Here is a 16,047-nt window from a genome sequence, read left to right as displayed (position 1 = left end):
GGACCAGGACGGGCTGAAGCTTGCTGGTTAGCATGCTATCTTCAGTATATATCTTTGCAACACAATACATAGATGTCAGAACTGTTATTTCTTCACATTCTGTTGCTAATTGTAGTTAATTTTTCAACTAAAGTTCTTACATATTGCATCTTTAAACCACTTAAACAAATCGTCCACGGCTACCGAGAGAGACAGGGACAGTCTCATTTTTCACGTCATCCACTCGCTTATGGAAAATAAAAAATGTGTCAGGACAGCTGCACAGTCAAGTGATAATCTCCCTGGATCTTCACTATGAGCTACTTCTTCACATATACTAGGCCTTCAAGTAGTAGTTTGACTCATTGTAAACATAGAGATACTGATCGCAGCCACTTATTTTACAAGATGGTAGTAAACTTACCACTTAAAGGTCCAGTGTGTTGGAATTAGTGGCACTTAGGGTTGAGGTTGCTGAATGCAACCAACCTTAAACCCTTTGCCTCATCCTTCCCTGCGGTTATGATGCTAAAAACACAGCTGTGCAACATGGTGGACCTGCTCCCACTCTAGATATAAACGCTCATCGTACGGTAATAAAAACACAACTATTCTTAGTTTCAGATAACTATACACCAATGAAACCATGATAATTAATTTTATATTCAGTTTCTGCAAATAGATCCACCTGAATCCCACACACTGAAATCCAATCAGCCTCCTACTGTAAGTGATGGGGTCTTATATTAAAGTTTACACAGAGTTAGAACAGTTTTTGCTATTTAATTTTAGAGACCTTCAGTTTTCTTTGTTTCTCTGTGCTCTTCTAACTGGATTTAAAGTGGATAGGCTCGGTTGAATAAAGATGACATCCCCTTTTTTTGTTCACCAAACAGAATTTAGTAATATTTGAATCAGAATATTATGGTTTTGGGGTGAGGCTGCAGTTTCTGAGCGCTTTTTTCAACTCTAACTCTGATTGTTGTATATTTATTCATGACTACTTAAGGTCATAGAGAGAAACTTGGACTTTAATTGTTGTGCACAAACATAGATATTCATACTAATATCATTTTTAGCTCGAAAACGACTCAACCTCCATATACAGTGGATGCATGTTACAGCTCAGCTCTGAATATTGATGATAATGACGACATACTTTCAAATAAACACCATGAAATATTTATCAGGCAATCAGGAGGCAGACACAAGTGTTCCCTCCATAACCAGTTATCTGTTTTGTCTCCCAGCAGATGCTCCCCAGCATGAAAGGCTGCCTGCAGCCACTAATGATCCCCTTTTTTTCTGGTGAAATGATAAATTGCAAAATAACAGTGACCTTTCCGTCCTTAATTAGCCGGCTCGCTGCACCAGACCTCACTGAGAAAAGTGTCCAGTTTGCGATGGGAGGAGACTTGGATGCAGAAACAGCTGTAGTCATGAGGGGGCTGGTTTGTTTTGAATGGAGCTTTGAATCAATATGCTGCTGATGCTGTTTGTATGGAAATGATTCATCAGCTGTCTGTTAGTCATAACTCTGACATGAATGGATGATGTATTGTGTTAAGTAGGGCAATAGCTCTGTTTTGACTTGCTGAACGCCAACAGTGCGTCGTTCAGTAGCAATTTTCTAGTTCGTGGAGCTTCAGTCCAGTGAAATGTCTGGTTACTTGGCTCAAACGATGAATAATGCTCAGGTGTTTCCTGAGCTGAGACAAGTCGCTTTTGACCTGAAGGTTTCTTGACATTTGTTTTGAGTGAACCTCATCTAATCTAAAGAGCAAGGGAAAAGGAAAGCCAGAGTTTGTGGTCCTCCCTCCTCCCTCCTCGCCTCATTGTCTGTGTGTGGATATTAATGTGGCGTCTGCAGTGAGAAGGGCGGTGAGGTCACTGTGTGGTGACTCGGCTGTGACTCCTCGCCTCACCAGCTCGGCGTCGTCGCTGCAGACTTTCTCACAGTGAGCTGCGACTGTGGTGTCGCTGAGAGCATGCTGCCACTGCAGTTGCCAAGGTTCACAGTTCAGGGATGACTTTCTCATTCCTCAGTCTCAGTTTAAGCTCCACTGTTTTGGTTTATAAGTTGATCTGTGTGTGGCGAAGCATTGCAGTCATAATTACTTTATGATTATTACCCCCGTGATCTTCTCATGTCTTGTCTGGCTGTACTTTTCTTGTTTGCAAAGGCCTGTAAAGTCGTTTTTTTAAAAATAGAGGCATTGCTGAAAGCATTTCACAGCATGTTTTCAGGCACTGAAATCAACAGCTTAAATCTAATAGTGTCTCCCAAGCTGGCGTTGTACAGGTTTTGTGATGGCTGATTTAAATAAGCAGCAGGCCTCCACCCAAAACAACCCAGCCAGCACCATCTTTTCTGTAGACGTCTCGTCACAGCAGAGGCGACAACACGCATAAAGGTCAAGAATCGGCTTTGAATCGAAACCGGTGATAATGATTAGATATTGTTCTGTGAGTGCAGTCCACCTCTGATAGAGGTGTTTCTCGCCGATCGTATTTGTGGTGAAACAGTTTTGAAAAGATACAGAAAAACTTGACTTTCTCGACTTTGAACTCTAATATAGCAGCAAACGCCTATTTGCTTTGTAAAGATGTAGTGCAGTAATGGCATCATAAGCAGGAAATGAAATCGCTCTCCTTCTGTTCGTGGGTGTGTGTGTGTGTGTGTGTGTGTGTGTGTGTGTGTGTGTGTTATCTGAGCCTCTCTGTTCTTTGTTTAGGTAGCCAGTCTGGCCGTGTGTGCACGTTATTCCTGTGAAATTGTAGCTAACAGAGTAACCTCCCACACAGCAATGTAAAAGTGAGCTGGCAAAGTGCAGTTTAAAATATTCACCTTCATGTTTTCACATTTAATTGAAAGCATCAAACTTTAGCTACCTAAAGCTCATTGTACTTGATGTTGTCGGTAGCTTGCATTAGCAGGATAGCTTACATTACTTGGCTTTAGGTCACTGGGCTGGAGTGTGGAAAACTCCAGCCCAGTGACCCAAAGCGGAAAACGTTGTGAGAGCCAGAATACTTTCGCCTCTAAGTTGTTGAATTAAGAGTTTATTCCAACCAAACCAGAGCTGGTGGTTGTTGGAACAGTGGAAAGACTCGCCAAGATGGATTTGGTGAGTTGTTTCTGTCAAGTTTGAATTAAGTATGTTTTGCAATCAGCATTGGAAAGCATTGGATTATTTCAGGTAAAATAATTGTGTTTTTCAATGGAGTCTGGTGGCTTTGGGGGGGAGCAACATAAAGAGCCAAGGTCACGCCCCTTCTGGAGGACCCCATGGGGCAAGTAATTTTTCGATCTGTTTGAATGCCTCGAATTACACGTTTGTCAATTTAAAAGATCATTTTCAAGAAAGTCGCAGTTTATCATTAAACTAATGAAATATAAGACTGTGAAATAAAACCAAAACCAATATACCGATCCTGTATATTAGCAGCTCACAAAACTGACAAACTCAAATAAGTACAAAATAACTATTATTGATAATGAACACAAAATGTGAACTATTAGGTATTTTTCTAGAGAAATCCCACAAATGGCTTCCAATATGCCAGTCCAATACTGGCTTATGTTGCTCTATAGAGGTAACTGAATTAAAAATATGACCTAAACACTTTGTGTCACACACTAACAATCTACTGCATTTAATGGCATGTGTTGAATATAACTTGATAAAAATGTTTAACACAATGCAGACGCCAGCTTACACTGTTCTCACTGTAAAATTACATTCTTGTCATTTATTTATTTAAGCAGCAGCCTTAATGTTGACATTAGTAATATATGATGACAGGGTGTTAGAACAAAGCTTTTAGGAAGCTTTTTTAATGGCATGTTTAGCCTCTTCGTGCTCTCCTAGTAGCAACACTGAGAAGGTGGCAGAGTGCTAGACACACCATGATGAGTCACCATGTTACCACCACTGTGCCCTGCAAAGTAAGAGCAGAGTGTAACTGAGTTTGCCTCCTGCACCACACGCACTGTAGGATTATAAGTAAAATAAGGACCGGGTTGCTAAGCGACTGTAGAAACACTGTAGCTAATCTGACGCTGTAAAGCAGATTGTTTTATTGCAAAGTACAATGAACCTATAGGAATTCGTAGAGTGAAGATGCTGGCACCCATTGGAAATAACAACAGGAGCAAGGGACAGTGAAACAGCCGTCCATCAGCAACATGCACAGCTGACCAGAGCTAAAGTGTAGTATCAGCTTTACAAACATTGCATAGGTAGGTTGAGTCAAACACAGAGATTAAAGCACAGCGGTGCTTCGAGCTAAATGCTAACATCAGCATGCTAACATGTTCACAATGACACAACATGCTGATGTTAAGCAGTTCCCCATCTTAGTTTAGTGTGCTAACATGCTAGCAAGCTAAAGATGATAGGATTTGTCTTTGCCAGTTGGTTGTCATTAACCATACTATTGGACAAAGTTAAAATGAAAAGTCAATCAGTCAGTTATTACAGTTCATCCTCAGGGGGGCTTAAACCAAATTTCATAGCATATTAATGTCAAATTGTCGGAAAGGTCAGGAGAAGTGAGAGGAAACATCATTAAAAAGTCCTCCTGTGGACTATGAATGTGCGAAATGTAATTGCTTTCAATAGTGATGTAGAAGTAGTTAACAGTTGAGACATTTCTGTCTTGAGAAAGTGGTGAACTGACAGTCAGACATCATCATCCCTGGAGCCGCTACCATCGCCCAAAAACTGTGAAGAAAGTGCAGAAAACGTTAGCTTCCTCCTGACCACAGAGCAAAGTATTGGTTAAGGAGAAAAACAAAATCATTCAACTTGGATGCATATTTACAAAAATAAGATCACAGACAGTCAGTGACAAACTAACCAGAGGCCTAAACATTGCTTAAAGCAAAGCAATGCAATGCAAATAATCTTATTAGTTGAATTAAATCTCGCAGGTGGTTGAATAATCGACATAATCTCAGATGCTGTAAAGATTTATCAGAGTGAAGTTACAAGACGGCAAAAGGAAAGACAGGAGGAGGCTGATGTGCAACATAACTAGTCATCTTAAACACAACTAAAGGCAGGCAAAACAAAAACACTGTGATGATTTCATCACTCAGCCTTCAGTGTGGAGCTACTAAAGAGGCCATGGAAAAAACAATTTCAAAAAGGGTCTGAAGAGCGTAGACAGGCTCTGTCAGCTCGTGACAGTCTACTTGTTAGTTGTTTTTAGTTATTTTCCGTGGGGATTTTGAACCAATTGTGTTGTTGGGTAAAAACTGAGGTCTGATGGTGGTGCTTAAGGGAAGGATCTATAGTTATATGTATAGGAATCATCCTCTGGGGACCATGAATATTTGTGTCAAATGTAGGGAATCACCAATTTACCGGCCTAACTTCGGTATCGGCCGATATTCACTTTGTTGCCTGGCATTAGCTTATCAGCAAAAAGGAAGGCGTTCACTGATGCCATGGGCTGATTCTGTTGTGCTGTGCTGTTTGTGCTGGGCAGATAGTGTGACTAAGAGCCAAATGACTTGATAATCAGGTCAGTTGTTGTTTTATAAAGAGGATTTCTTTGTTTCCTTGACACTCAAGGGGGAATAAATAACAAAAACAAAATGAAAAAAAAATCTGTCATTAATTGGTCAAATTGTTATTTAAAACATCAGTATCGGCCTAGAATTCCAATATCGGTGCGTTCCTCATCAAACGTCATTCCAATCTGGTTGACATATCTCACTCTGGACCTTAAAGTGTTGGACAGACAGATGGACCAACATCAGTGACAGCAGCGCTGACCTGGAGGATTCAACTGTAGGATGTCAAGATAGTGATGACTTGTCATGAGCATCCAGTCCCACACGTTTATTACAGTCCCCCAGAATGCCTCAGGACAGGTTAAACGCCACCTTCCAGCCCAGAATATGGCCCCTCTGCTCTCCCACCTCTCTTTAAATTTCATTTTCCTCACTTTGGCTCCAGACCCTCTGCTCTAACCGGTTACACCCCCAGCCCCCCCAGCTCAGACTGTCATGAATAATAAAAGCCATGAATGAGCGCTCGTGGTGACACACTGCACAGCAGACACACACTGATCCCTTTAAGCTCATTACAGTTGTGGTGGTGGACAATGACTGTGTGTGTTCTTGTCTCTGTGTGGGGTGTGAGGAGGGTTCTTGTAAGAGTCTGGCCAAGGATTCTTAGGCCAATTATATTTTTAGATTAACACAGAAAGGTCATTAAATACTAACAACATCTCAGTAAATGGTATAGAAATATGAGAAAAGGGTTTTAAAGGGTATTAATGAATAGATTTGAGATGATGCTACATTTCAGAGCATTTTCCGTCTGTTTCCTGCCCTCAGTTTGCATTTAGATCAAGTGTCATGATCTTTATTTCTCATAATGTGTAGCAGTGTAGCAGTATTTGGCACATAAATCCATGTTCCCAGGCCCTCCAGCAATACTATATAATGGAAAAACAATAAATCATCCAAGACAAAAGACAATCCAAGACTCAAGACATAAAATAGTACAGAGGTGACAAATTTAGGACTGATTTGTCATTTATATAAAACTGAGCTACAAAAGTGAGTCGATTAATCGAGTAGTTGATTGAAAAAAAGCAATTTAACAACTAATTTGTTAATCAATTGATCATTTCTGCCATTTGTTGACAAACTGTCAAACATCTGCTCGTTCCAGCGTCTTGAAATTTGCGAATTTGCTTTCTTTCAGAAATTTCGTTGTGTTCATTTGTTGCTCACAGAGTGACATTAAAATCTGTCTAAGTCTTTTTTGGGTCATTCAAAACAAAATAAGAATCTGTGGACTGTTGGTTGGACAATAAGACGACCTGGAGATGTCAGACTGGTGTACAGTAGAGCTTAAATAAACGGACGGTAATGTAGGACATTTAATGTGCATTAATAAACTACATTATGGTTTAACAGCTGGAAACAGTAGTAAAACAAATAATTAAGTATACTGTGATGTGTGCAAAGCGATATTAACATTCATTAAAGCTGTGTAATGAGTTTGTGAGCTCGAGACTTGAACGGTTCGACTGCCTGCAGGATGAAGTCGTCCCTGAGCCTGGTGGTGCAGGAACACCTGCCAGACGACAGCAGTTAGAACAGTTTGTGCCGCTGGGTGTGGAGGTTCTGCATGGATGGCAGCTCGGTCCCGGTGATGTGTAGGGAAGTTTTCCCCACCCCTCTGTAGAGCCCTACAATTGAGGGCAGTGCACCTGCTATATCAGGCGGTGATGCAGCCAGTCAGGATACTGTCACTGATGCACCTGTAGGAGCTGCACAGTATCTTGGGTTTCCATTTTGAGCCTGTTCTTCTTCCTCTGCCTGAGTTTGCAGAGAAAGAAGAAAATGTCAGAAAATAGTGAAAAATGCCGACTGATTGATTAAATTAGCGAGTGTTTCAGCTCTAACAACCATCCATTAAAGTCGTGCATTTTGTCTTTTACATTTTTGTCATTTTCATCATCGACAAATCTGCCAGTTTCTCCATTAATCCATCATTTGTTCTACTAAATGCCAGACACATTTTTTCACAATCGTAACTTTCTAAAGGTTAAGGAATGCCTTCCAATCTTTTGTTTTGTCCGATCAAGAGTCCAAAACCCAGAGACATTCAGCTCACTGTGACATAAGACAAAGACAATCAGCTATGTAACAACTGAATGTTTGGGGGGCGCTTACTTTAATTAGTTCTTTAAACAGTTTTCTGTCAAATCAACTAAACAATTAATTGATAAATGATTTTGTCATTAATGGGCCTTAATATAACAATATGTGACAATCTACATGTATTAATCACTTTTATTGGCCATATGTGAGCGGATTGTAACATGATGTGAACAATGAGACCTTCCCGTCTCTGTCTGCTGCCTGTACCAGCCTGTGGATGATCTGTTTGAGTTGTTTAATGCTGCTTGGCTGTGGATTTCTTTGTGAAGGACTTTTCACAACAGTCCAAAGGATGTGACTTTATTCTCTTTCTCGAGTGCCTCCTCTCAACGCCTCCCTCCACTCCGCTAACAAAGAGCAACAGTAGCTAACATTAGTTTATAAATGGAGTCTGCTAACATAAACTAATGACCGGCCTCCAGCACAATACTGAAGTTCCACAGAGCCTCTTTAACCTGAACATACACTGAACAATAACTGTTAACATGTGACACAACGTAGGCCTGTACTGTGACTGGACAAACAACTGAGGACAGAAGGGTTGAACAAAACATGATAACTTAGATAGACATTAGACATTTTGCTTCATACTCAGTGTTAAAGATATAAACAAAATAACTCTAAATTAAACTTACTGATTACCTGGATATGAATGCAATTTATAGATTACAGATCTTAAAGGATAAATTTACCCAAAAAATGAAAATTCTGTCATTATCTTCTCACCCCCATGTCAATGAAGCCTCATAGTCCACAAAACATTTCTGGAGCCTCACCGCAAAACAGCATTGCAGCTTGTTTCTCCTCAACAACTGAAGTAGAGGGGGACTAAAAAAATGGCTCCATACAGCATAATCCAAGTGTCCAGAAGTTCTGAGATCCCATATTGATTCGAAAAGCCAAAATTGTCACTGTAGCTGCAAGCTAAAAGTGTACGCACGGTGTTTGGGGTGCACAAGCTTGACCATGCATCGAGGTCCCCATCTACTTCAGTTGTTTAGGAGAATGCTACAACGCTGTTTTGCTGTGAAGCTCCAAAAATGTTTTGCTGACGACCAAACTTCACCCAAATTTCCACCCATTTTTGGGTGAACTTATCCTTTAATCCTTGACAATACAAAATGTACTAAATGTGTGTATGTTCTCTTGAAATTATGCCAAACAATTAATGCAAATAAACCGAAAGCACTGGATGTTAAATTATATTAACATTGCCCAGTGCCTCTACCACAGCTCCATGTAAGACTCCAGACAGCAGTGCCACAGTGGTCATCCCCCACTGTGTACCTTCAATTTTCCACACCTCCAAAAATAGCTACATGGTCTAAATTTTTACACAAACTGTGAGACGGCGTTTAAAAGAGGCTGAAACTTCAGGATTACTTAGAAACACATCTCTCATCTGGGAGTAATCCTCGATGCACCTCACATCTTTAATCTCATTACCAATATAATCTGGTGCGTTCGCTTTTATTAAACCACATATTAGTCATGATTGCGTAATTTTGACGCTTTAGGTAGCGAACAGGGAGATGGAATAACACGACTGCATGTCCTGAACTAATTAGTCAACAATTCTAACAGGCTCTGGTGAGCAAATTCACAGAACAGCCAGTCGGAGTATGTGATAGATTCGACAGATTCACAGTCAGGATGCGAAACATGAAACAATTCGAGAGCAGCCTGAAGGAAGTGCTCGCTCGGTGAAGCTGCATCTTCATCTATGACAAGATTTTTAAATATAGAATAAGTAACACACGCAACGCACACCGTACGGCAGCGGGGGTCCCACAGTCTGCTGTGGTATTATCCTGCTCCCCTCCATCATTATAGAGCAAAGCCTGTGATTACTGCTGGGCCACTGTCCTGTTTGATGGCTTCTCTGAGGACTTCTCTAATATTTCCTTCATATTGCTGCTTACTGTACCAATCATCAGCCACCAATTATAGGTTTCTATTAGCGCAGTCTGTAAATATTGAAAATGATTTGACAGCCACATCCTTTCTATACTCTTAGCACAAAAGGATTATCGAAAGATCCTAAATACGTTGATAACCCAAAGGTGTTATTTCTGTCCTGTTGCTGTTTGTATGTCTCTTTCTATCGCTCTTTCTCAAGAAGCTCTTATCAGTCGTGTTTGCCAACAGGTCAGCAGTAACAGCGCAGTGGGATCCCGCGGTTTCCTCCCAGTGTGGATACACCGCACGGAGAACTGAGAGGCAAAAGCCTTTAAGGATTTAATGGCATCAGATGTGCTCCGGCACAGAGAGAAAGCAGCTTATAGGGTGTTGAGAAAGTGGGGAATGTGCCAGTGGTGTAAAGATAGTGATTTCCAGCATTTCAGCAGACAGCTCCTTATCTGTCCAATGGGATCCAGTCGTTACAAAGAGGGCTGAGCCGGCAGTCAGTGGCCCCGTGACTGTAATTGCCACGTTTTGTTGTTTGCGTATATTCTGTCTGTTTTCTAGCAATTTTCTATAATTTGACTTAAGCCCTGCTAGTTTGCTCTTTAAGTGCTGTGTTGTGGTTGACGCATAAGCATAATTCCCAGGGGGAAGCCGCTCCGCTCTGCGATAGGATGGGCTGCTCACCCGCTGGAAGGCATATTACATCTCCCAGTCTCATGTTATTCCTCTTGACAACAAGCATCTGGCTTGCTGAAATGCCCCTCGGCAAAACAGCCCAAACTCGGGCATTAAAATTTTGGGGATAATATTCTTTGTTTTTGTCATCAACTAAACCATGTGAAGATCCAAACTAACAATTAATTGATCCTATTAACAAGTGTTGCCTGTGTAGCTCAGATGATATCACCTTCTGCTTTGACAGGGAGCTCCACTGGTGTCCGGAAATTATTAAAACACATTCATGAGCCAAACTGTGCACTGTGTGAGATATTCCAATATTATCATTAACATGTACTGTACGCTGTGATAACATACTCAATAGAGCACCATTAATACATTAATTAGTTCATTAATACGCCGTGGGAAATAGTCCCTGATAAATGCATTAGTTACTGCTGTTTAAGGAAATTACTTTTTCCAAAAAATACAGTTATATATTTGTTTTTAAATAAAGCTGCAAAGATTAGTCACTTAATCATTTAATAGATTCAAAGAAATTGAATTGCCTTTCAAGCACAAATGTCGAACATTAGCTGGTTACAACAACAAGGATTCCAGAATTGGTGCTTGTCTTTGTCATGTATGATAGAAAATGAAGAGAGTTTTTTTTTTTTTTTTTACATTTTATAGACTGAATAATCAGACAATCTCGACAATAATCATCAGAATAATTGATAATGAAAATAATCGTTAGTTGCAGCCGTGTAGCATTAGTTAATTAACTTCATGCAACAGTAGAAGGGTAAGTCATAGTTACAAACCCTCTGAGAATTATCACCACGCTGCGGAGCGTTTTAGCATCTTTCAGCTCATTGTTTTGGTTTTGTTGCTTGCAACTTTACTCTCCGACTCCTCTCATGAACCTCGTTTACAGCTGCGGCAGACAGAAAGACAGAGCTCTGATGAGTTTATCGTACGCTACCTGCGAGCAAACAGCAGACAGGCAACGTTAGCGATTAGCTGGTGAACAACGTTGAGCATTTGGCAGGCAGATATGTTCTTCAGGAGTTGGTGGAAACCAAGAGAGAGGTCAATGAAGAGTTAATATTGGACTTAAATTTGCCAAAAGCACAAGTGCAAATGAAGCTAATGTTGCCTCGCGTAAATAGGCAACTTTATACTGTAAGGTGAAAATCCATTCACTCGCCAGCTGTTGGCTTTTTGGTGCAGTTGAGCTGTATTACGTTATACTGAGAGGTGTTTCTAATATTTTGTCTACCCTCACTGATGTTTTCTATGCGGTCTCTCAAGGGAGGCAAGAGAACAGAGAGTTTGCCCTGTGGCTATCGCATTACTGCATTGGAAAAAGAAACGTTATGACACTACTGCTACAACAGTTATGATCAGTGCTGCCACTAACGATAATACTACTTTACGAGGTCAGGCTCACAGATCTGACTTCCTTGGCTACAGATGCTCAGACAGAAGCTACAACTTTCACTCTCCGTAAAGACTTCCTGATGGTGATTGTTTGACTACATTAGCTTGTCAAGATGAAACATTTGCCCTACATCCTTTTCCTCCTGCTGCGGGGCTTGTTAGACCCTCCTTCCCCCTTTAACTACGAGAACACCGCTGCAAACAACGGGCCCATCCGCCTGAGACGTGACGCCTCAATAACAAATGCACTTTCATCTCATCCGAGCTCCATTTACTATGAGAGCGGCCTAATTTTAATCAGGTTTAAGGGTTTCTTCCCCCCTCTGCTAGGATGCTTGCTTCGTTGCAGCTTGATAGCTAATCTGTTTGAATGTCTTTTCTCTGCCACGCTGGGTTCCATGTGTTATATAACCGTTTCCTTTCTCCCGGCGAGCTCGATCTGCTTCACAAAGAAATGAGCAGTGAATCACTGCTCCCAACTTTGCATCATCACTGCTGTGTCACTGAATTATTTGCCAGCGGTTTCTGTCCCAAACTGCACGGGTAACTTAATCTTATGCAAATCAGGTTTAGCAGATTCATACCCTCGCTGTAGCACCTTAGTACAAGCTGTCGATATAACAGCATAGCAGCTTTTGTTGGGCTTGAGGGTTTTGGATTTTCAAGGTTGGACTCTCTACCTCAGATCTGATGTTTGCTGATTAGTGTGAAGATCAGAAAGCAGGAAAACTTCATGTTTAACAATTTTCATCTATTGAAAATGTATGTCTGATCCTGCAAAATACTGTAGCTCACTGAACGCTCAGAATGGATTACTGTGGGTGCTAATGTAATGCTAATATTATTTCACTCACTTGAGAATCCGTCGAAACAGAACATTGAGAGATCCGTGCATAAATTCAATTTTGGGTCACTAAAGCGACAGAAAAACTGGAGCTGGAAACAGCTGTGTGGTGCGACTGCAAACAAGGTTGATAATAGCTGTGAGAGTGAACCAAAAGTCATGGGGCTGAAAATCACAACAACGAGCTGAAAGATGCTAAAACGCTTCATAGGCAGTGTTTCCCACACATAGTTTTACTCGGGTGGGCTGCCCAGGTATATCAATGGCCGCCCATGTATATTAAACAACCCAGTGATTTTCTGACTGGCCAATGAGATTTGTTATTCAGCCTTTGCCTTGTTATCAGTGTTTCTTTAAAAATCCAATTACTGGTAAAATAAATTAATTAAAATTGTGCCGCTTTGCTCTGATGCTGCAAGCAATCAAAAAGTAACTAGTAACTAAAGTTTTCTCCAAAATGTCGTGGAGTGGAAGCATAAGTATTTAGATAGGAAGTGCATTGCCGATCTGGTTGTGAACAGGTCTTTTCTCCCTTCCTCTGTCTCCTTTTCAGGATTTCAGGCATCTGTCCCCCTCACCTCCTCTGGCCTGACTGACCCACCAGCCCATCACCATGAACTACCTCCGCCGGCGCCTGTCAGACAGCAGCTTCGTGGCCAACCTCCCCAACGGCTACATGATGGATCTGCAGAGGCCGACCCCTCCAGGTTCATCCACCTCCTCTCCTGCCTCCCCGGCCACAGAGAGGCGGCAGCCCCCGAGCATCCCGATTCAGACCCTGGGCTCAGGCCCGGGCCCAGCCTCTGGCCCGACTCCTGCCCCAACTTCAGGCCCGACCTCAGGCGCAGGGAGCTTCCTCAGCTCCTTCTCCAGTGTGGTGAAGAGCGCTCAGATGGCCCAGAACGTCGCTGCCGCTGCACACGCCAAAGCGGCTGCAGCAGCTGCTGAAGGAGCCTCAACAGGAAGCAGTCAGCCACCTAAACCTGTCATACGCAAGCCCAAGATCCTGCTGGTCATCGATGATCAGCACACAGACTGGTGAGTGGAAGTTTCAAACCTGTATCTTCACGTTTTGCTGCATGTTTCCTCTCGTCATTCAAATTCCAGTTTTACTTTTGAGCATTAAAATGACTCTGATTTGTCTCAAAAAAGTTCCGAGTTGAGCAGATCATCAAATGAACCGTGAGTTATTTGTTTTCCAGTGTCTCAGTGCCAAAATTATTCCAGTTCATTTAGAGTTTAGCTCCCTTGACAAATCTACAGTGAATCACGAAAACCAATGAGCATCTTAGCTCAGTTGCTTTCTTTACTGACTGGAAGTAACAACGCTTCAGTTCTGCTACATGAAGCGGAGTAGTATCTGGAGGATTAAAGACGACAGCTCGACCTTTGTTTTCAAAAGGAAAGCATGTTTAAACTGCGTAAGTGAACACTTCTTAACATGCTGTGTCCCTGGGCTGTCTTTAGCTCAACCTGTGTGGAATCTTAATTGCATGCAGGAGTCGTCAACGTGTTGATTTTTTTATTTCAAGTCATAAAATGAGCAGTTTGTGAGGGAAATCAGGTGATTTACATGCTGAGAGTTTGATCAGGAGATTGATACCACTCTCATGTATGGGGAGCTTGAGACAGGCGGCTGTTAGCTTAATATAAAGATATGGAAGGAAAGGGGTAAACAGTTGAAAGAAAAAGCTTGTTAACACTTTGAAAGATCACTGGGTAACACATTCTTCATTTAAGCCAGACACGAACAGAAATGTAAAATGTGTTTTTTGGGGGGAGTTAGGTGCTTGAATTTTCTTGATGAGATGCTGCATTCACCTAAACACAAGTGTTAGAAGTGACAGGTTTGTTCGTCGTGTAGTTTACAGCCAAGCAGCAACCTCCGGGGCCAAAACTGCAGTTTGCCGTATTGCCACATCGCTATGCTCGTTGATACGTTCCTTGTGATCATGTGAGGTGATTTTGTGAGTGAGTGAGACAAGAGGTTGTTGGGTATGGTAAGCGATGACAGTGCTCCCAGCACACAGCCTCTGACTGTGTTGTTCAGCGGCTCGCTAACACAGTAGCACTAAGCACACAGCCCCTGAGCCAATGAGCACAAAGCACACATGAACAGCAGAAACTGTTGCGCCGGAAAAGGCCGAGTTACATTTCTGATGGCTATTTTGCTTGTGTATACTGTATATGATGGTGGCGTCTAACAGAGTTGTTTATTTATGTATTTATTAGAGTGAAAAAGCTAAGAGAGCTTGTTGACCTCAACCTCAAATAGTTGTTTTTACTTTCTTTTAATGTATTCTTTAACTTTCGATGGAGCCAGGCTAGCTGTTAGCCTTGTTTTCAGTCTTCCTGCTTAGTTTAGCTAACCACCTCCCTGCTCCAGCCTCATACTCGTGGTATCCATCTTCTCGTGTAACTCTCTCCAAGAAAGCACGTCGGTGTATTTCTCAAAGTGTCTTGCTTTAATGTGCTGCTCTGGAGGTAAATAATCAGTGTCAGTAAGCTGATTTACAATCAAAATCTCTTGACATTATAAGAAAAATTGTGGCTAAGGTGCAAAAAGTTCCCTCTATGTTCTTCGCTAACCTTAGCTTTTAGCTTAAAGCAAAAACATTCCTCTGCTTCAGTTTTGAAAGGAATGAGACGTGTTATTGTTTCTGGTAGACTCTTACGTCCTTGGCTCATGCAGAATTATACCATGTCTTTCTGTGTGGGAATAAAAATAGTCATGGTAACAAGAGGAAGGTCCTTTGCTCCGGAGATGACAGACAAGCAAATTACCTTTAATGAGGAGAGATGGGTTCATCTTTCAGCGACGGCACACACATGCATGTCAGCGGCTGATATCAGCTGTCTTCTGCTGCAAGCCGTGGAGGAATCGATTTCCAGAGCTGCAGTCAAGACATGCAGCAGCCAGTTTATCATGTTTGTCTGACTGAATCAATAGGACACTCTTCCATTTCATAGACTGTTATTCTGCTGCCTGAAATCTGCTCGTAAATCAACCTCAGTGAAGCCGTTATTAGCTATTTTCAGCCCTTTGAATTTATCTACACAATTAGCAGGGATCATTACGTGCCAGAGCCTGTATCTGAGGCTCGGCGGGGAAATCACGGCGGGGTCTAAAAATGATCACTAAATTAAAGCGCCCCGCTGACAGCCCCGTCAAAAGCACCAGGATTGAGCTCAATATGCTGAGAAGGCGGGCGACCTCTTTTTCTTTAATCCGGCTGGCTGAAATCCCAAAAGGGCCCGTTCCTCTTCACACCCTGGTGTCTCTGAAATGAGTCATCAGAGGATCATCCACCCACTGAGGGGTCCAGGCTCAGTCCGACTCTCTGAGGGATCATGCTCACTCTTGAGAGAACAGCAGGAGATAAACAAGCTCAGTTACTTAATTATAAATTATTATTTTATGGTCATCTCAAAGGCTAAAGTTTGTGGTTTCCAAACCTTTAATGTACTTTATATTCTAATCATCCTGTAGTATCTAGGATTCTTTTTGCACCATATGTAGCTATTT

General features: G+C 41.8%; 1 protein-coding gene across 2 annotated transcripts in view; it reads left to right on the top strand.

Moving 5' to 3' along the window:
- syn3 (synapsin III) overlaps nt 1-16,047 on the top strand; it is a 118,437-nt gene that overhangs the window by 1,270 nt on the left and 101,120 nt on the right. For both annotated transcript variants that reach the window (XM_084345108.1, XM_084345109.1), the window contains exon 2: nt 13,075-13,559. In XM_084345108.1, the coding sequence (XP_084201234.1) occupies nt 13,135-13,559 (425 nt within the window). In that variant the 5' untranslated portion in view covers nt 13,075-13,134. The remainder of the gene's footprint in view (nt 1-13,074; nt 13,560-16,047) is intronic.

Source organism: Pagrus pagrus (genome assembly GCF_965226575.1).
Source record: "Pagrus pagrus genome assembly, chromosome: 23".
In the NCBI taxonomy this organism is placed as follows: Eukaryota; Metazoa; Chordata; class Actinopteri; order Spariformes; family Sparidae; genus Pagrus; species Pagrus pagrus.
This window is presented reverse-complemented; position numbering and strand designations above follow the sequence as displayed.